This window comes from Rhopalosiphum padi, chromosome 3 (assembly GCF_020882245.1).
Source record: "Rhopalosiphum padi isolate XX-2018 chromosome 3, ASM2088224v1, whole genome shotgun sequence".
Classification (NCBI taxonomy): Eukaryota; Metazoa; Arthropoda; class Insecta; order Hemiptera; family Aphididae; genus Rhopalosiphum; species Rhopalosiphum padi.
The window spans coordinates 81,508,192-81,530,589 of NC_083599.1; the positions used below are offsets into that span (position 1 = coordinate 81,508,192).

General features: G+C 29.0%; 2 protein-coding genes across 2 annotated transcripts; one reads left to right on the forward strand and one right to left on the reverse strand.

The window, feature by feature from the left end:
- Positions 1-275: 275 nt before the first annotated feature.
- LOC132926280 (homeobox-like protein HDP1) lies at positions 276-7,917 on the reverse strand. Its single transcript, XM_060990626.1, has 9 exons — positions 6,959-7,917; positions 3,020-3,213; positions 2,720-2,875; positions 2,514-2,582; positions 2,110-2,286; positions 1,798-1,977; positions 1,475-1,728; positions 1,238-1,397; positions 276-486 (listed from the first exon to the last, which is right to left on the reverse strand). The coding sequence occupies exons 2-9, from the start codon at positions 3,201-3,203 to the stop codon at positions 335-337; spliced, it is 1,332 nt and encodes a 443-aa protein (XP_060846609.1). The 5' UTR covers positions 3,204-3,213; positions 6,959-7,917; the 3' UTR covers positions 276-334.
- Positions 7,918-8,544: 627 nt separating this feature from the next.
- On the forward strand, positions 8,545-10,977 carry LOC132926168 (uncharacterized). The gene is made up of 2 exons (XM_060990505.1): positions 8,545-10,043; positions 10,944-10,977. The coding sequence occupies exons 1-2, from the start codon at positions 8,545-8,547 to the stop codon at positions 10,975-10,977; spliced, it is 1,533 nt and encodes a 510-aa protein (XP_060846488.1).
- The last annotated feature ends 11,421 nt before the right edge of the window (positions 10,978-22,398 follow it).

Below are 22,398 nucleotides of genomic sequence, written 5' to 3' on the forward strand. Positions count from 1 at the left end.
TAATTATATTTTGATCAATTCTAGTAACTGCTCACTATATAATTATTTATTTGAAAAGTTATAAATACATATTCATACAAATTGTATATTTTAATTTCTCACCCCTATGGCTATTAATATACACTTGTATTCATTTTAGCTTTTTGTCTTTCTATAATAAAATCAATTCATTATACCAACTTATTATTACTATTACGGTTAAAGTAAACACATAGATATAGTTAGGACATTTTAATGAAAAATAGAAATAATAATACAAACAATTTAAACTATATTCTGTTTTATTTACTATATACTTATAGATTTAAAAAAGTATGTATAATAAATATATTTATTATATTGTTTGATTGCTTTCTGCATGATTGTGTCTGTTAGTTTTTAATTTACTTTGTTCTCGGAATTTTGCACCTGCAATAAAAATTTTTATTGATTGTTCTACATCTATTGTATTGTAATTTTTAAATTTTCCAATACTTTTAATTGATTCTGAAACAAATAAAATATAATACATTTATTAAATAATAAACATATTATTTAAGAGAAAATTATAACTATACATTTCTATCTGTTTTTAAATCTCACTAAGCAAAACATAAAAAATTAAATTAAAACTAACCACTGACAATTAAAAGAAATTTAATTTTAATAGAGTTAATTTATAAAGCTATTATATAGTTCAAAATTCTTAAGTTCATCACCATCAATTTTTTGGACAGTTAATTTTAGATTATGCTTTTTATAATAGTGAATCAAAAATTGTATTTAGTAAAACAACAATTTGAGATGACCTATTTATTTGATGATTTTGACAGTGGCAGAATTCATCAATACATTCATATTACAGAATTTATTTATCAACTTAAAATAATAGGTTCAATGTAAAGTAATTGTGTCTATACCTATATTTGGCAATGTTTACACTTAGATTGTACTAAATAACAATTTATGAATCAATATATTCATTTAACAAATCATTATATGTTTATACATACTTAATTAAAACTATTAATTTAATCAATTTACATAATTTTTTTTAAATGAATATTCTTATAGTAATAGATTGTTGTAAGGTAGATTGTAAGACAGCTCAAATGACTATTTTTCATAGTTTGGAAATAAGTGATATAATAAATGAAAATCTTAGAAAAAATTATAAATCTTAGAAAATTTGTAATCTATTACACATAAATTTGATTATTGATGGTTAACCTTACATTATAATAAAAAACATACATACCAAAAATCACTGAACAAAGGGCTAAAGTTGAAAATACTTTTTTTTGTTTTTGCCCCTTGTAACTATAGCTTTGTAAAAATGAATCATCAAATAAATATCTTAATATAGCACGAGTAGTACTTTGAATAGTACTCCTTACTAAACGCGATAACTCACACACCTAAAGAAAGTATTTTATTAATTTTAAAATATAATTATAGTTATAATAGTGATACATTTTTAAACACTAAAACTTACTATTTTTTTTTTAAAATTATTATCTAAAAGATTGTTTTCAAATGTTGTTAGACTTTCTTCATTTACTATGGGTAAAACAGACATCATAACTTCAAATGTATTCATAGATTCAAAAGAATTGTCATCAATATGTAGTTGCATACGGTTATTACTAATCATAAATAAATTATTCTCCAATTTTTCGATTTTTTCATTCATTGATTTTATTTCATACCATGTGTTTAAGGTTGTACGATTAATTTTGTTTACTTTATCTGCAAAAAATATTTTTTTACCCATTTTTTTAATTATAATTTTTATAAATTCAACACATTGGTACTTACCAATTAATGAATCACTTGTAAAAGATTGCAAACCAGCTGGTGTCAATGGCAGTGGAATATACGGTTCAGTTATTTCTATTGTCGTTGTATCATTAATATTTGTCACTTTAAAAGGTGAAGCCGTCGTTCTAATAATGTTATTTACTATGTCTTCAACATTTTGACTAACATCGGTGTTATCTTTAAAAATAAAAGATGCAAATTAATCACAAGTTCACAGAAAATATTTTTTCAGTTCACAGAAAATATTTTTTCGTATAAACCTAGATATGCAATAAGTATATAATAAATTAAAATAAAATAAAATTTTACCAGCAGCTACTACTATATTATTGTCAACAGATGCAGATTGAAACTCAATAGGCTCTGACATTATATTAAAGTTTGTTTGACTATTATTTGATTGATAATTATGAATAATAAGTGGTGGTGATTCATCAAAATTAAGTTTTCTTTTCGATGATTCGCCTAGACTTGTCTTTTCGATTCCTATAACATATTTGAATACTAAATCATCTACAATATTATTTTAAATTATTGTTGTATGACAAAAAAAAAATAAAAAATAAGCACAACTTATCTATAAGAATATGATTCATCTATTTTAAAGTAATACTTATTTTTACATAATATATTATTCACAAATCAATGACTACATGTCTTTATTTTTGCATACATTTATAACAATAACGTACAATATTACAAAGTATTTTTACCTGAAGGAACTGATGAAGATATATTTGGCATATGTACTTCATCATTATCAGTATCATCAGATGATGAATCTGAAAACAAAATAATTTTAATGCTAGCTAGTATATTACAATATACAATTACATGAGCAAATATATGAAAATAATGTTTTAAATAAAATGAAAACATTAAAATTTGTAATATATTATTATGTAATACTGATACTCACGAGTGAGAGTAGAAGGACTCCACATGCAATTATCTTTCTTATTTGAAAATATTTTCTTTAATTTTCTTCGTTTTTTCACACTTTCATCAACATTGTCAGATAAGTTTGATGTATTTTCTCCTTTTTTTGCTCTATTTCTAGCATCAAGATAATTTTCTAGAAAAAATTTAAAATTGTATCTAATATCTATAAAACAGTGATAGCCTGTGTATAATTAAATTATTATATAATAAATGTTTGTTTCATACTAATTACATTTTAATTTTTGCTATTTTAAATTATCTACTACTAAGTTCTTACCAACATCTTTCCCAATTTTACGAGCTCTTAAAAAATAAAAATCTGTTTTGTTTGGTATAACTTGTTTTTCAATATATTTTTTTTGATTTTTTTTTGGCCACGCGCATGTATTTTTACGATACCAAACTGATGGAACTGCTTCAATAGAGTTATCATTTTCAAAAATAATTACTGACCACATCATGGAATTATATCTATTATAAAAATGAATAGGTGATTAAGTTTATACATATCAATATAACATTATTACATATTACAAATTATAATATTTCATTAATATCCCCTTTAATATCTGAATGTAACACACCTTAAAATGTGTTTCTCATTACCTATAAATATCATATTAAAGATATAATTGAAGGTTTCCTCATGTATGGTAGTGGTTTTCATTTTGGTGGTCACAAATGATAGGTTTAGAGGTTGTCAAAAATAATAGATAAAATGATTTTTCCATATTATTTAAAAATAAAATAAAGAAATTTTTTTTTCTATATTTATACAATAACATGCCAAGGAGTGTGTGTAATCTTAGCTCAAGTATCCCATTAACACATTAATAACAAGTTAAATCGTACATTGTTAAAATTTTATTGATGTATTTTATACTTAAATTTACTGTGAATGCTTAACAATACGTTTTAAAATAATGTTGTATTATAAATTAATCAAAATTGTATACCATATAAATATTTTATCAATAATTAATCAAATTTTGATGAATAAAACAGCGTTATTTTTTTAAGGGTGTCGCATTACAAAAAAATAAAAATTGGAGGGGGTTGCGATCCAAATAAGGTTGAAAACCACTGATGTATGATATAGTTATCTAAAACAATTTTAGTAGTATAGTTCATTTGAATGAGATTGGGTAAAGGGATTGATGGATTATTTAGCCCGTATTCGATTAACAAAACCCTTTATTAACTTCTAAATATTTATTTTACAAAGAATAATAAGCAAATAAATAAAAAAAAAAAAAAAAGATACAGAGTATTTTTATTATAATTGTATAATATAATTAAAAGTATTAAACTGGTTGAAGTGTATTGTATACATATATATAATTTATAATAATAAATAATAATTATATAATTCAAATTACATTTTAGAGTTTAACATATTTTATAGTTTAAAAATGTATCTAGATTTTACAGAGTTTAGAACTGCACTTATTATTTATAACAAGAATGTAATAATGGAAAAACAATTAAATTTTCACCAGAAGGGAAAACACAAACTTTTTTTTTTATATCTTTAATATTAAATAAAATTAATTCATCATTTAATTTATTAACCACATAAATATTTAAACGTGTTGACTCAATTGGTTTTTTAAATAAGGGGAAAGGATTTATAAATTGTTTACATATTATAATAGCTTCATTTTCATTTCCAACTTGAATAATGTTAAAAACTTTAACTATATTGTTATATTTGGTTAAAACATAAGAATCTGCTTCAATATGCGTTTTAAGTGTAAACCTATCGCATTTATAAGTGGTGAATTGTGAATTTATAGTAGTTGCACTATCCAATAATGGACCTTTATTATGGGGCCCGGAAAAATAAAAATCTTTTTTCTCTGTATTATAAGGGATTGAAGCCATTTCATTATATCTATTAATAATTTGTTCCAGTGGCTTATCTGGTTTTCTCAACATTCTTTTCAAAGTACCCATATAGTTTTCAAATGGAAAGGTTGAACATTGATCTAGTTGACCAAAATTAATGTAATCATCACATATATGTGTTAAGCCATGTATATTATGTGAAATTAAATAACTACCATATAAGATTTGAAAGTTTTCAACAAAAGATTCTAATAATTTACGAGCATAATTTATATATTCACTGAAATCTGGGCTTAGTAATATGATCATAGATATACTTAAATTGAGAAAATGTTTCCAATGAGAATCAGATATAACTGGTTTTGTAACTATAGCACCTACATACAACAAAAAAGTACGGAATTCTGTGGCCTTCCACCTATTAACTTGATCAAAACCTCTAGTTTTACGGGCAATTTCACAAGGGATATTAATTTTTAAATTGTTCATTAAAATCGACATTTCATTTATCTTCCATGAAGGATAACGCACTTTAATTGGGCCTTTGATCCATAAATTAATTAGTTTACGGACTGTACCTAGACAAACTAAATGGAGATAGTCCATAGAAAACCCATAAACAACATCAAAATTAGGCAATGTAGCAATTATTGAATTATTTTTAATATGATGATCCTCATTTAACCGTATTATATAATTTTGATGAGTACGTTTGGGGGGACATCTTTCTGGTTTTAAGTATGGAAAACAAACTCTATTTTGAATGTATTCTCCTTCGTGTTCACACCTGGAGCATGAAGAAAAACCAGAATGACCTTTAGTCCTTAAAACATACGATTTTGCGGGGGCGTCGCAACATAATACACTAACACGGAAATCATACATTTTTCCGTTTATTTTAACACCATTTTGCATTAATAATTTAGCTTCTTCAACAAAATCTAAGATAAATTTGTTGCTATCTGACGGTTTATCTTTCCCATGATAAATTCCTACCGGAAAGACACGACCATTTGGACGAATGTAGGCAAGAATTGGCCAAAATTGGTCAGAACTCGATTTGTATAACGGTAAACCATCAATCCCTACAGCAATTTCAATAACAGATGCATTTCTAACATTATCAACCATATTTAATTTTATACCATTTTCAATACCAAAATGGTAGTAAGAACCTGGTTCTATAGTTTTTAATTTAGAAATACCCAAATGTTTATTATTATTTTGCATCAAAGTTCTGGAGTCAAGAGGTAAAGAATCAATAAAACATTTATGTCGTTTTAAAATCTTCAATAACATATTTAAGGCAATTTGAGGTATATTAAATTCTATGGCCCATTTTTTAATTAAACATTTAATATCATCAGATGGCAGGTCTGATGGTTCAAAATTTATATTTTCATCAATTAAATGAGATTTATTATGTTTTTCAGAATGATACATGCTTAAGTTATTTGGTATGATTTGACTATCATTTAAATCATGATGAATAATTATATGACTTGCATTTAATTGATTACTGGAATTTTGGGTTGGTTGGTTGGATAGTAAAAATAATATATTGTCTGAATTAGAATTTAAATGTGAAGTGGTAGTGACATTATCCGATGTACTAGATGTTGACAAAACAGGGTCAACCAAATTTATTGGAACACTATTTTTTAATTCTTCTGCTACCCGCCTTCTTTTGGATCGAACACTCAGATTAAAATTTTTTTGATGAAATGGCATGTTTAAATAATATAAGAGCCGCAAACTGAAAAAAGTATTTTAGAATCAAAACTATTTAATGTTTATTTATTGTTTTAAAAATTCTAAATATGCATAGGGAACAGTTGTTACAGAATTATTAATTTATGTTTTTATTATAGATATTTTTATAATTATTCATTAGGTGTAAATAATAATAAAAAAAAGTCTAATCAAATATCAGTTAGGTAGGTGTTTAATAGTGGGTATTATACAAGAGTACATAATTTATTCTTAAAATAAATAAGCCAAAATTAAAGATAACACCTAAATGATATTAGTAATTGCCAATTGGAACTATTTAGTTATTTTAAAACAATATTACAGTATAATAGGTATCTAGCATGTTTAAAGAGGATGCCAATATTTTACATATGGTAGTCAGTAACTTGATAAACATTAGATATTAACAATAATAACTTTTAAAAACGAGCTTGGGCCATAAACTAGAATTATACCTTTATTATTTTTAATCATTTATAATATATTTAAGAAAAACATTTAATGAAAAAGGTGCCTATGCCAAATTGTTAACGTAAAAATTGAATAAATATAACTGGTACCTATAATACCGTACATTACAAACACGTGGGTAGTAAAATGTAAAGCGGATACTTACAATTTATAAACTTCGGGTTTTTCGAAAATATGTACACATAGACACCGCAATAAGTGCCAATTAATACTGCCAAAGTGCCAACAGTGCACACGAGAAACGAAATGTTATAAATCGTCTGTAGCAAGATCATAGACAACACTATAGTAAGTAATACTAAGTATTATACGGTAAAATAATCGTCACTCAAGCTGGAGACAATAAAACAAAACTTACAGTCACACTAGATAATATAATAATGGTAGGTTATGTTGAAATGTCGAATCATAAAAATAATGATATAAATAATATACGTACCGCCGATACCGGTTTGTTTATCGCAACCGCCACGCTCCGTTCAATTTTCCAACAAAATTTAAAATCCTTAACTAAAAATAGAAAAGTGAATAATAAACACACTGCACTACTGATAATGATCGTTCGTCGCGCTCAGAACCGCAAGAACGGACGAAGATAGAATTATCGTTTCCACTGTTTCCAGTCAATTCTATCGTAGTCCGTGGTCGCGCGAGAACGGCTCAAATGGCCCTTATACGAAAACAAACTATAAGTACATATTATATTCCCAAGGTCATCAGCGAAAACATTCGTCGATCACAACTAAATAGTAAATTATTGCTATAATAAATACGCTATTATATTTTATTAAAAGACGTATAATATTATACAATATAGTCAATATAGCCCAGACTGGTGGTTTTGGGTGTTCAAAAATAGTTATTGTAGGCTGTAGCTATATTGTTATATGTATTACGATTACGACTGTGTATGTGTGTAATGCCTCGAGTCCCTGTCAATGTATACACAATGCCCTATTTCAATGACTGCAATATGGACAATTATATACTTTACATAATGACTAAAACACAGTGGGAAATTATTACGATTTAAAAGATATAAAACAGTTTTTGTTTTCTCAATAATTTACAATTCAATACGAGCACACACACACACACACATATATGTATATATACATAATATATAATGTATATTATATTATTTATATATAATTCAGATTTCAGGTACAATTAAAAATCATATTTTATAATTAGTTTAGTTTTATAATAACATAAAAATCATATGTTCAGAATAATATTTTATTATTTCAATTATTATACCATAATATTAATAAATTCAAAATGAGATTTAGACATTAAGTTTTTGATAGCAAAATAATCATATTTTTAGAATTCTAGTTTATTATTTCAATTATGATATTATAATATTAATAATTTCAAAATATAATTTAGATATTTCGGTTTTGATACTATATTAAACATATTTACAGACTATAATATTATTATTGCTGTTATAATGTCATAATATTATAATATTCAAAATATATTTTAAACAATTCGTTTTTAACAACATAATGATAATTAATTCAGATTATCAATTTATCATCTTGTTTATGATGTTATATTATTAATATTTTTATAATATTATCTTTCAAAATAATTATTTGAAATTTTATTAATATTTTTTTGATATTATTATTTTTGTAATGAAGATATGATATTAATTGGATATTATCATTAGAAAAATGCTATCTGGGCAGTTGCCTAAGCCCCATCTTATTTAACGTATATATGAGTATCGTAGAAAAACATCTCTCATCACGCGGTCATCAATGTCTAATATATGCGGACGATCTGGTTATTTTTACTTCAAACAAACTTCTTAATCTCGCTATCGAAAACCTTAACCTTGCCCTCAAAGATCTAAGTGAAATCCTTATAAAAGTCTCCTTTGAAATTGCTCCGGAAAAATCAAAATCTGTCATATTCACCCGACGTAGGTACGTAAATCACCCTGATATACTTATCGACGATATTATTATACCAATCGTTCCAAATGTGACCTACTTAGGCATCACTCTAGACTCCAAACTTCGTTGGTTTCCGCATATTAATTCACTTACATCATTCGTCTCTCGATGGTCTAATTTTCTCAGAACGGTTACCGGTACTTGGTGGGGCCCACATCCTTCTAGTCTTCTATCTATCTACCTTTCAATCATACGCTCCAAACTTGACTATGGTTGTTTCCTTTATGATTCAGCTTCCTACTCTATCTGGAAAAAAATTAATAAACACCAAACTTCTTGTCTTAGGAACATTATGGGATACGTTAGGTCCACTCCTCGTCCGGCCATTGAGGTAGAGACTTTATGCCCTCCATTCAATGTCAGGTGCAGGTGGCTTGCGGGAAAATTTCTTTTGAAATCATTATCCCATACCGATCATTACATATTTGATACTTTTTACTCACTATATCTCAATTGGCGCTACGTTCCTAAGACTATGCCTGTTTTGTCTGATATTGCTAATGTATTATCTGTTTTCCACCATTACGTCATGAGATCTGACAAACCCCCAATTTATAATCAATCCTACGATTCTCTTCTTTATTTTCCTCCCGTTCATTTGTGTAATCTATTTTCCGATTTGTCCTCCAATGACTTTAAAAAAATGTCACACTGTATGGTAAATGCAGCTTTTTCGAATCATCTTTTTGTTAACTTCCCCAATTTTATTGTTGTCTATACAGATGGTTCTGTCTCTCCTTTTTCTGCTGGTTATGCATTTTATATTCCAGAGTTACGTGTTTCTTTTTCAAATAATCTCCCCTCTTCGTCTTCCTCCTTTACAGCCGAGTGCTACGCCATCTTTGATGCTTTAACACTCATTTTTAACTTGGCTCCTAACAAATATCTAATAGCTTCCGACTCCATGTCATGTCTTCAAGCCCTAAACTCAAACCCTCTACGCTCTAAATTATCCCCACTTGTTCAACGTATAAAATTACTTATTTTCAATCTTAATTCTTTAAACTATACTATACATTTCATATGGATTCCCGGTCATACCGGCATTCATGGCAATGAGTTTGTCGACAATCTTGCTAAATCCACATCTAATATTATCCTCCCATCTGTTACTCTACTTCCGCACTCTGACTTTACTCCTTTTATTAAACGTTACACAACCAATCTATGGTCTTCATACTGGAATAATTTACCTGGTAACTTTGCGTCTAGGTATAGAGACATTACTCCTAATATTCTTAACAATATCTGGTTCAGCAAGTTAGACCTACACAGATCACATATCATACAATTAAACAGATTACGTATTGGACATTCTCTATTACCCAATCATTCGTTCAAACTCGGCTTAAACGACTCCCCCTTTTGTACACTGCATCTCGATGAACATATTTGCGATTTATCTCATATATTATTCGATTGCCCTGCTCTGATAACCGAACGTCTAGACTTAATTAATTCTTTAAATTTTTCAATTGTCCTTTTAATCTCCATTCTATCCTCAATACTAATTGCATCTTTACGATTAAATGTATTATCAAGTTTATTTTGGATGCTGGCTTTATTATATAAAATCTATGTTTAAATTGTAGTAATATTGTAATGTTTTATTTTTTATTTGTACCTTGTTTATATAATTGTTGAGCTATATTAGTTGTAAACTTGAAGCTATAATAAAAAAAAAAAAAAAAAAAAAAAAAAAAAGAATATTATAAATGATATTATTTTTTATATAAATATATATTATATTATAATAATATGTGATTATTTTTAAGATATATTTTTAAATAACAATGAAACTAACGATATACTCAACAAAGAAAATGATTTGCAAATAGGCAATTATAATGATTCTATGCAAGGTAGATACCTATTTAATTGCACTTTCCAAAACATTTTATTCCACAATTCGTTTTAATTAAACCAATATGTACTATTCATATTTTTTTTTAAAATAGGCAATACTGTGAAAGAAAATCAGAATTTTGAGAATAATTCTAACCAAAATATGGATTTTATTTATGGTATATTTTAAATTATTATGATGTTTATTTACTTTTTTTTTTTTTTTTTTTATTAAAATATAATAATATAAATTTACAATCTGTAATAAAACTAAAACAATAAGTAAATGTGAGATTTTTTTTTTTTATTTACAAGGTTTGGAGGCTTGACTGAAGGGAGCGTCCATTGACACTACTTCAAACTGGTTATTTATTTATTTTATTAGGTTTTTTCTTTTTTTTATTATTTTTTTTTTTTATTGTTTAGCGAAGTAAATCACGGGGCCAATTTCGTTTTAGTCGACGGGGAGGGTTATCCGGGAGAGTCTTGGAGGATAGGCTAGAAATTAGCGGGTTTGGATGATTATTTGTTTTGGAGTGCAATTTTTTATAGTGTGTTGAAGCGAGGGTGAGAAGAGTTGGAATATTCAGGTCTTTATGGATTGTAAGGTTACTAACATACCAAGGTGCATTTGTCAAAAGACGGAGACTGATCGATTGAAAAGATTGGAGAAGATTTAGGTTTGAGTTTTTGGTTGAGCCCCAGATTTCTATACCGTATGTCAATGCAGGACGAATTAATTGTTTGTATACAAGAGTTTTGTCACTAAGTGATATTTTAGAACGGAGAAGTTGACGATGTTTATGAAGTTTTATTTTCATTGATTTTCTTTTGGTTTTAATGTGAGTGGCCCATGTTAATCTTTGGTCTAGATGAATACCTAGATATTTTACAGAACTTACTCTAGGGATAGTTTCGTTATTGAGAGTAACCGAGGGGCTGGTATTAGGTCGAAGCGTAAATGTTATATGAGATGATTTGTTTGCATTTATTTTTATTCTCCATAGATTAAACCAATTTTGTAAGTCATTAAGATGAGATTGAAGGTTCTCCGTTGAAGTTATTATATCTGGATCAGAGGATATTATGCATGTATCATCGGCAAAAGTTGCAAGGCTAGTAAGGGGAGAGTGAGGAATATCAGATGTGTAGATATTATAGAGCGTGGGTGCAAGAATGCTACCTTGGGGAACACCTGCTTTTGCAGAATGAGTTTCAGAAAGAACATCGTCACAGCGCACTTGGAAGGTACGATTAGAGAGAAATGAGTTGATAATGAGATAGAGAGGAGCAGGAAGAAATCGGGATTTGTATAAAAGTCCTTTGTGCCACACTCGGTCGAATGCCTGAGCAACATCTAGAAATACAGCCGAGCAGAAATATTTTCTTTCTAGAGAAGAAGCAATGTTATCTACGATTCTATGGACTTGGTGGAGGGCTGAGTGTTTAATCCTAAATCCAAATTGAGTGTTAGGGATAGTATTTTGCACATTAATGATTGGGTAGATTCTTTTCAGTATTACTTCTTCGAGTATTTTAGAGAAAGACGGCAATAGGCTAATTGGACGATAAGAAGAGGGAAGATTTTCAGGTTTACCTGGCTTGTGGATTAGTATAATGATTGAATGCTTCCATGAAGGTGGAATATAAGATAGTCGAAGGATCGAGTTGAAAATGAACGTGAGGAATATTATGGATTTCTTCGGTAAGTTTTTTATTATACGATTGGTAATAAGGTCATGGCCTGGTGCTTTGTTATTGTGAAGTTTATTGATTATGTGTAGGATTTCAGACGGGGAGGTATGATTAGTCGGTAGAGACATGGGAAGAGTTTTATTGAGTAGGGATTCTACGTGCAACATGTGATATCTGTTTTGGATATCTGGATGGGGCGTGAATCTATTTTCAAGATCTGTGGCAAATAAATTTGCCTTGTCAAAATTAGAGATAGCTAGAGAGTTGTCTGGGTAACGCAAGGGAGCAATTTTGGTTTTTTCTTTGAGGATATTTTTTGTTGCTTTCCATAAGGAGTTATCAGCGTTTTTAATAGAATTTAAATAATCGTGAAATTTGTTTGAGTAAAATTTACGCAGTGTATTCTTAAGAGAAGTAGTAAGATTATTATAAATTCTTTTGTCACTAGGCAAGTGGGTACTTTGCCTTTTTGCGCGGGCTCGACGTTTTTCAGAAATTAGTTGGGAGATGTGTTGAGGTATGACTTTAGTAGTGATTTGGATATCACTGGTTTTAGTGGATGAGTCGATGGCTGCTTTTTGAATAAGAGAAGTAAATGTAAGAACGGTTGATTCGATGTCAGTCGGGGTTTTAAGTGATGTATTAAGGTTAATTGTGTTATCTAGGATATTGCGAAATGTCGACCAGTTTGTTTTACCTGGTGTTAGGGTAGGATAAGATTTGGTGATGTAGGAGGTATCATTCAATATTAGAATCACAGGCGTATGGTCTGAGGATAGGTCTAATGAATCAAATATTTGAAATGAAACGTGATTTGGTAGGGTGGTGATAAAAAAGTCAAGTATGTCTGGGAGTCTGTTAGTATGTGAAGGCCAGTAGGTAGGATTTTTCGGGGAAATAATTTTTAGCTTATTGTTTATAATGTAAGTATTTAAGACACGACCTCTGGTGTTTGTTTGTCTAGAGCCCCATGAGGGATGTTTAGAGTTGAAATCGCCGCCTGCAATAAAAGTATGTCCTAGAGAATTGAAATATTGACGTAGGTCAAGTGTGCTCAGTTTTTGTTGCGGTGGAAAGTAAGCCGATGAAATCGTAGTGGGTATATTGTTTAGGGTTAGGGCTATGTTTGTCGCTTGTATGGTATTTGTTTGGTAAGTTGGAAGGATTGTATGTTTGATGTTTGATTTTAAGAGTATCGCTGAGCCTGCATGGGAAGTGCCATCAGGATGATTGCATTGATACGTTGTGTAACCAGGGATTTTGCAGCAGGAATTATTTGTTAGATGGGATTCGCTAATTAGTAAAATATCTATATCTGTTTGTGAAAGGAAGGCTTTTATTTCGTTTATTTGGTAGATTAGACCGTTTGCATTCCAAAGTAATATTGATAGCGGGCAGTGGCGGCTCGTGGGGTTCGTTGAAGGTGGGGCACAAATATTTCCTTCTTTTTCCACTATGAGAACTTTGAATTTACCATCAATTCCTGTTGATTTTTTAAATGAAATAAAAATTTTTACCAAAACCTTATACTCTTATAAAGTATCATATACCGATAAGGCGATAAATGACAGTACAAAAGTACTAAACGTTTAATAAAATAAACAAAACACACTTAACAGAATTATTAGAATGAACAAATAATAATTAATTGTTATCTTATCATGTTTTCAAAACCGGCGACGGTCGACAATAACAATACGAAGGCAATAGAACCGACAAAATATTATAAATCGTAATAAAAATAGAATTCGGACACAATCCGATTGTGCCCGGCAATGCCGTATTAATTCGTGTCGAAAAGTGGGGGAAATCTAGTACTGTTGATCGGATTATCCGGGCACAACTTCGTTGTGCCCGCCGCCCAATGCGTATATATAGTATACACGTACCGTATCTAGGAGCACCCGTATTTGATAAAACATTGTTTTCGATAATATTCAAACTACCAAGTACCAACTTATATCATGATGGAAGAAATACTTATTCAATATTAATTTTAATAATTGAATATACATTTTTCTTCTCTCTTCTCAATTTTTTAGGTGGGGCACGTGCCCGTGTGCCCTTAGCACGAGTCGCCACTGATAGCGGGTGACTAATATTTTGAAATCTATTTGTCATTACTTATAAGTTTATTTATGACTGTGGTTAAAAGAGAGATAAGAGGATTTATTATTGCTTTGAAATCATCAAGAAAGGAGGATAATTTTTGGGTAAATTTATCTGTGTGAGCAGAGGAGAGGATGTTAGACTGTTTGTTTTTGTTTTCATTGGTATTATTAGTTGCTTAGGCATAGGTTTTTTTTCCGAATCAGTAGTTAAGTTTGAAGTAGTGTTTACATTATTTAAATTAACATTAATATGATTGGAACCAGGGTTTTTTTGGATATGATAGGTTTTTCTTTTTGATTGTTGAGTTGATTGAAATTCTTTGTGAATCGGGCATCCTCTATAGCTGGCTGGGTGGCTGCCTTCACATAAGGCGCATTTTGCAGGGAGACTTTTAGATTTTTGGCAGGTGTCAGAGAGATGATTTTCTCCACAGCGGACGCATTTTGGAGGGTGGTAGCAATACGATTTTGTATGCCCAAAACCTTGGCATCGAAGGCATTGAATAGTTTGGTTGTTGAAACGAGGCTCTTCAACCTTAATTTTGGTGTAGTGTATAAATTCGATTTTAAATATGTCTTTGTTGTTTAATGCGGGCTCTAAATCGATAAAAAATATCGGTAGTGGCATTTTAGTTGTGCGTTGTAGAACATTAGTGATATTTCTGGCAGTATGGCCTAAGGATTCTAGTTCATTTTTTATTACATTTATTGGGGTAGTATGGTGCAAGTTTCTGAGTACAACTCTATATGCTTTCTCTTGCTTTAATTGGTATGTATGAAAGTCTGCCTTATTTTCTTTAAGGAAGCGAATAATAGAGCGATATGACTCTGCTGTTTCCGTGGAAAGTTTAATGCCATTTATTGAGCTTTTGCAATAGAAATTGTCGCATTTAATTAGCTCCTTAACCCGCAATGAGTCGCACCATTGTATGTAACACATGTGGTCGCACAAGGTCTTTTTGACCGTTCACTTATATCTCATATTTTTTTTAACATTTTACATACAAATGCATTTATTAATAATTTACAAAAATTATATTTTATTTATTTATTATATTTTACAATATAAATTGGTATTAATGAACTATTATACTTAAGATTAAAATGAAAATAAATGAAAAATAATTTTATTGAATGAATATGTTTGAATACGATACGGTTTTGATATTATTCTGAATGTTCCTCATTTGAATTTTGACAGTTAACACATACTGTTTGTCCACTATGCTCTTTGCAAATATATGTTTCACATATTCCACATACAGTTTTAGTTTTTCTATTTTTTCGCCAATCACAATAACCACATCTTCCTGGTACACCTTGTTTTTCAAATTTTTCTTGTTTTGTGCCAGTAATCTCATGTATTCTATTTTTTATTGAAATCGGAATACTTTGAGTTTGTACTCTTTTTTTCATTTCTTGCAGAACTAATACTTTTGCTAAATCAGCGAGGTATTTTTTTCTTGGTAAAATATGTCGTGTATTATTTTTATGTATTATTTGGCTATTTATGCCACCCATGTTCAACAACGAAAAAAAAATTGTCATTGGCCATCGATGACTATTTCTGGCTGTGGAATAATTTCCTTTCATAAAATCCACAGTATCAACTCCACCCTTTGTAGAATTATAATAATTTATGATTTCAGGTTTACAATTTTCCCCAGAATCTTGGTCAATTTCATCACTATGATGCATGGTTGATAATAACAACACTATCTTATTTTGTTTCGGTTTATAAGACAATAAAGTCATATTTTTTTGAAACCCAAAAATACTTGAGTTGATGGGTCTTTCTTTTAGTTTTTGAGTAAATAATAGAGGTATTTCCCTTTTATTTTTTTCTCACAGTCCCGACCATTGTCAAATTATGAATTTTTAGTAGGTCATTTGCCAGAGGAAATGAAGTGTACCAATTATCGCATGTAATATTCCTTCCAGACTTAGATATGGGAGCTATCAATCTTTTGATTACCGCGCTTGCACTATTATCTACTTTATACGGACCTTCTGGTTGTTGACCTGCGTAAATTTCCATATTGTATACATAGTATGTTTTAGAATCGACTAACGCGTGCACTTTTATACCATATTTCGCAGGCTTGTTCGGCATATTTTGACGAAAAGAACAACGCCCACGAAAACTTTCTAACATTTCATCTATAGTTACATTTGAACTAAGATTGTAGTAATTTTTAGACCTATCAATAAATCCATCAAACATTTCCCTGATTGGTGCCAATTTATCAAGTTTTTTTCGATCTTCACGTGTATCAGAGTCATCAAAACGTAATGCGCGCAAAAGAAGACGAAATCTACGTAAAGACATAACTAATCAAAAAAGTTCTATGCCCGTGCCATCAGTGTGCCAAAATTCATCTAAATTTATGTGCGCAGATTTCTTCACTCCAGCAAGATATAAAAGGCCAATAACTGACTTTATTTCAATCAAATTAGTTGGAAGAACATCTCTTTCTCTTGAGTAGCTAGATCTAAACTTATCTAATCGTTTATTAGTATATTTGACAATTTGTTCTAGCATATTATCAGGAAAAAATAATGTCCACGCATCTTCTATAGTTTTAGCATTTTGAGCATTTTTTTTTACACCCGGCAGCTGTCTAATTATATTATGTGACCTTGTGCGGGTATTTTTAGGAGGTTGATGCATATTCCAATAAGAATTTTTATCTTTGCTCACGTATTGTGGACCTGATAACCATAAATTTAAATTTTCTACACATTCCTCATCAGATTCCTCAGAACTTGAGTTATGATTAGTGTTCTCAACGAATTCATTGTTACTTTTATCTGATTCATTCCCGTCATCAAACTCTAACAAATCTACATCCTCACTTATATTATCTTCTAATCATCCAGTAATTTGTTCTGTATTCATTATGTCCTATGTTATAACAAATATAGTATTATATTACCTAATATAATCAATATAATATAATACTTATAATATAAATACTAATAATATAATACTTACAAATTATAATATATAATAAATATAATATAATCAACATAAACATCAACTAATATAAAATATTATACCTTTTGAATAATGCACCTGTGACGCGTGTGGAAAGTACGTAATGAAAAAGAAAAATCCGAAACAATGTCGACTGTCAAATATAATAGGTACCGAAACAACCGTGTGACGACTATCTTGACGCGTATAAAGCTATACTGAGTGCGCCGAGAGAGCGGAATAATATTGCAACGTTCGAAGAGATAAGAGGTAAGTGACTAGATATATTGTTTTTGTAGGTTTTTCCATTTAAAATTGTATGCCGACAAAAATAATACGTAACAAAATTGATACCGAGTTTAGTCGCACAAGGTCTTTTTGACAGGTTACGGACTTTACAAATAGCTATAAATTCGATGAACAATAATAGACTGTTCTAAATAGTTTTAAAAAATAGGTCAACGTGTACATTGAAGGTAACCAAATGCATGAAATAAAGTAAATTACTCACAATGATTTATAAGTAAAATCATAAACTCACGGTCTTTTAGACCGTGATGCGACTCATGGCGGGTTAATTTGTGCGCAAAATGTGCTATAGTCATTAACTGTTCGAATAAATATTGGCGGTGGAGGTTTGGTCGCGGTAAGCGGCTCGTTGTCTAAGTCCATGTTGGTGCTCTGATAATCAGTGTCAACGGTTTCATTTGTAGCAAATAACGAGAAACGATTTTTAGAAACGTAGGTAGCTTGTTTTTTTTGTTCATTATTCTTCAGTGATTGTGACGGAGAGATGAGACGTTTAGAATTAGTTGGAAAACTGAATCTATCTTTAGAGGTAGGTGTAGATGGAGAAATTGGAGATTTGTTTTGATAATTATTTGGCACGCTCTGTATGCGAGACTTTTGAATAATTAATGGAGAGACGGTATTTTTATTGCTCATTATGTGTTTATATTTATCGCCGGTTTGATAGGAATTGCTTAATGAGTAATTAGCGGGCCGACCGATCGGCCGCTGTGGATTAGATAACTAGACCTAAGCCTAATTAATTAATTAAATTTATTACCGATTTGATGATGAGACGGTCCAGAGCCGATGTAGAGATGTGAGACGTCGAGGATTGGACTCGGCGTACTTTGGCGAAGGAGAACGTTTTTTTTTGGGAAAAATTTAGAGTACTTAACACACAATGATAAGAGAAAGAAATACGTTAACGGCGTACGATGTTTCATTATCAACGGTCGCGACCGAACTGTTTATTTACTTATAATAATTATCCCAACTTTATCTTAACAATATTTTTTGTCTATAATAGCTGATTCCACGAAGCTTAATAATGTTAATTTTGATATGCAAATTAATAATGATATTATAATTAATAATAATTACCAGCACTTAATATCAAGCAATGAAAAACAAAATGCAAACATAAATGACAGTCCACCTACTTTGATTTGTATTCCTGCACAAGTAATATTAATAGTTATCAATAACATACATATGTATTATAATATTTTGAGTTCCCTTTTTAAGATAGGTAACACAAAATATATATGTAAGTTCTACGACCAATATGCCAAACAAAGAGAAAATATTTGTAAACTATAAAGAATAAATCATTTGTTTTGGTATTTTCTAACTTCTTACAAAATCCTCATTTCAATCATATGGTCACTAGACAAAATTATTTAATGTTTCTTTTAAAATAAAACATACTAGCTGTATTTGCACTTTTCAATTGTGCATACACACAGCTAAAAAAAAAATAGCTACTTATTTTTTTTATTTTTTATTCCCAGTAGTACTTAAAATATTATAATATTATATAACATTGATTTGTATTATAGGTGGGAACAGTTAACAAAAGTTTATTTGATTTTGATGAAGACTGCAGCACCAATTCAATAAATGATGATGAGATAACTAACAATAATATGCCTTTATCAGGTAATCAAGTTTGTTAATAGATTTCAATAACATTTTTTTTTACTAAATTTTAAAGTTTCAGTTGAAAAATATCAGAACTCTAGTTGCTGCGATGCTGTAAAAAAATTTAAAAAAATAATACAGAGTAAAGATCAACAACTTTTAACACAAATATTAATTAATAATACCAATCAAATTAAAGTATGTACGTTTCTGGAAAATATGGACAAAAAAATTAACAAATTGCTAGAAAAAGATAAAAGAACTCAATCCTTCGCATTTCCATTACCTAAATTACCGGCACCGTTCATTGAATTGTTGCCAATAACCAGTGTTAATAGTCTTGGAAGTTGTTGAGCAACTATTGTCAATAGATAATGACAATTTTAACCGTAATGTGGAAGAAATGGTAAGTTAAATCTTTTATTTCTATAAAACTATCAATCATTTCATATCTTCACATATGTTATATGTAAGAAAATCACTGAAAAATATTTAAGTATATTATTATAGTTAGTATACAGTATATTATGATGTACTATACCTACAGAAAATAATCAAACTTATTATCTATTTTTAATTTTTAACATAATTTGTTACTTGAATTTTTTTTCTTAGAAAACCTATTTATTGTTGAAAACTGGCAACCTACAAAGTTTAAATTCTGCAGTTAAATCCGCGTTTGATATATGTTGTACAAGAGAAATTGCTTCCTTGTTTAGTTTACAAGGAAAAACAAAGAAGCCATTTGTAAAACTTGGTATTTACAAAGTAATACATGGTAACTAATATTAAATATAAATTGAATTTTAATTTTACTTATTGTAGACTACAAAGCAGGTTTTTTTTTTTGGAATTTTTAATATAAAATGATTTAATTAATGTTTATAAGAAGGATAATATATCCATATTATACAAATCAGCTATATGAGCATCAATGTCATGCACTTTTTCCCTTTATTTTATCCATATAATATAATATATACATACTTCATCAATAATCTATACGATAATTATGTAGTTGTGGTTTTGTATAATTATGAACAGTATTGACAATATTCAATTTAATATATATTTACAATAAATTGATTAATTAAATTATGATTTTATAGAAACATTATCTGGAAGAATCCATAATGCAGATGAAGAAAAGATATTTTCAAATATCTTAAAACACAGTGGAAATCATTATAAAAATAAAGTATAATATGTATATAATATTAATAATAATAAAAAGATTATTATTCTGCAATATTATGTTAATTATTTATTCATAATATGTTAACCTGGTTCACTATTATTTTATTTAACATAAAATACAATATTGTCTTTATTCATTTACCTTTATATCTATTATTAACTAATACATAAAAGTAAATCAATAATAAAATATAATATTGCATATATTCAAAAGTAAATTTGAAGTAGTAACATGATAAAATAAAAATTGATTATAATTAGGGCTCGGGACTTTTGAATTCGCATATTTTTATTGAATAGTCCAATAAATTGCTAAGTAAGACAGAAATTTGTTTCAAGTTGTAACGAATTTAAATATATCAAAGAAAAATTGCATATTTTTGCATATTTTGAGGTTTTAATAAAAACACGCATATTTTCACAATAGACATTTTTTTATACATTTAATATGCTATATTTTAAGTATTATGTAGAATATTTCTTATAATAGTTAATAAGAGTTTTCTGTGCACTATCGAAATCAATTATTATCGATAAACGTCAAATAAAGATAAGATATTTTAAGAGAACTTTCTGGTATTTTTTTTAAAAATAGTTTCCTATACGGCTCGTCATTACTCTGCTAGCATAATAGTATCAGTCTCGTGTCTTGCGGTCTCGTGTGCGCGTTGTACGATCGTAATATATTATTTTTATTGTAAATTTTATTACGTTTTTAATTTAATTTCGTTTCGTAAAAAAATGCCTAAGCAAATAACGAGTGTTTTAGTTAAAAAATATATTGCAGAATTTGGGACAGATGTTTTTTCAGCAGACCAAAATGTATTGTTTTGTAATTTTTGTGAAACGAAAGTGAGCGTAGATAAAAGGTTTATTGTCACCCAACATCTTAAGACGGAAAAACATAAGCGGGCAGCTAAGCGCGTTGAAAATTGTACAAGTAAACTACTTACACAACCATTTATAACGGACGCTACAAAGAAGTCTATATTCAATCACGATCTATGTAAGGCTTTGTTGACAGCCAATATACCTATGAATAAATTATCCAATCCATGTTTTAAAGAATTTCTATCGAAGTATACTGGTAAAGATATTCCTTCTGAATCAACGTTAAGAAAAGGTTATGTTAATGAAATTTATGAAAATACAATTCAAAAAATTATAAATTATGTTCAAAATAAATGTATTTGGGTGTCAATAGACGAGACAACCGATGTTACAGGCAGATATGTAGCAAACGTTGTTATTGGCATTTTAAATGAAACTGATCGTAGTAAGATTTTTCTTTTACATCCTGAGGAGCTGGAAAAATGTAATAATTCCACAATTTGTAAATTATTTGATAGATCCATGAACTTACTTTGGCCGAACGGTGTTCAGCACGATAAAGTATTATTGTTTCTTAGTGACGCTGCCCCCTATATGGTTAAAGCTGGAAAAGCCATTAAATTATTTTATTCAAAAATTATACACATTACTTGTTTGGCCCATGCATTTCATAGGGTCGCGGAAACTGTACGAGTAGGATATCCAAAAGTTGACAAACTTATTGCAAATGTGAAAAATGTTTTTAGTAAAACACCTTCTCGGATTCAATATTTTAAATAAATAGCTCCATCTCTATCCCTACCACCAGAACCAATTTTGACAAGATGGGGTACTTGGATAAAGGCAGCTAATTACTACTGTGAAAATTTCGAAAAAATAAAATTAATTGTAAATTATTTTGATGACAATGATGCAGTATCAATAAAAAATTCAAAAAAGTATTTCTCTGATCAAAATATTGAAACCCAACTTGTATTTATTAAATCAAATTTTGGATTTTTACCCGATTTAATTACAAGACTTGAAA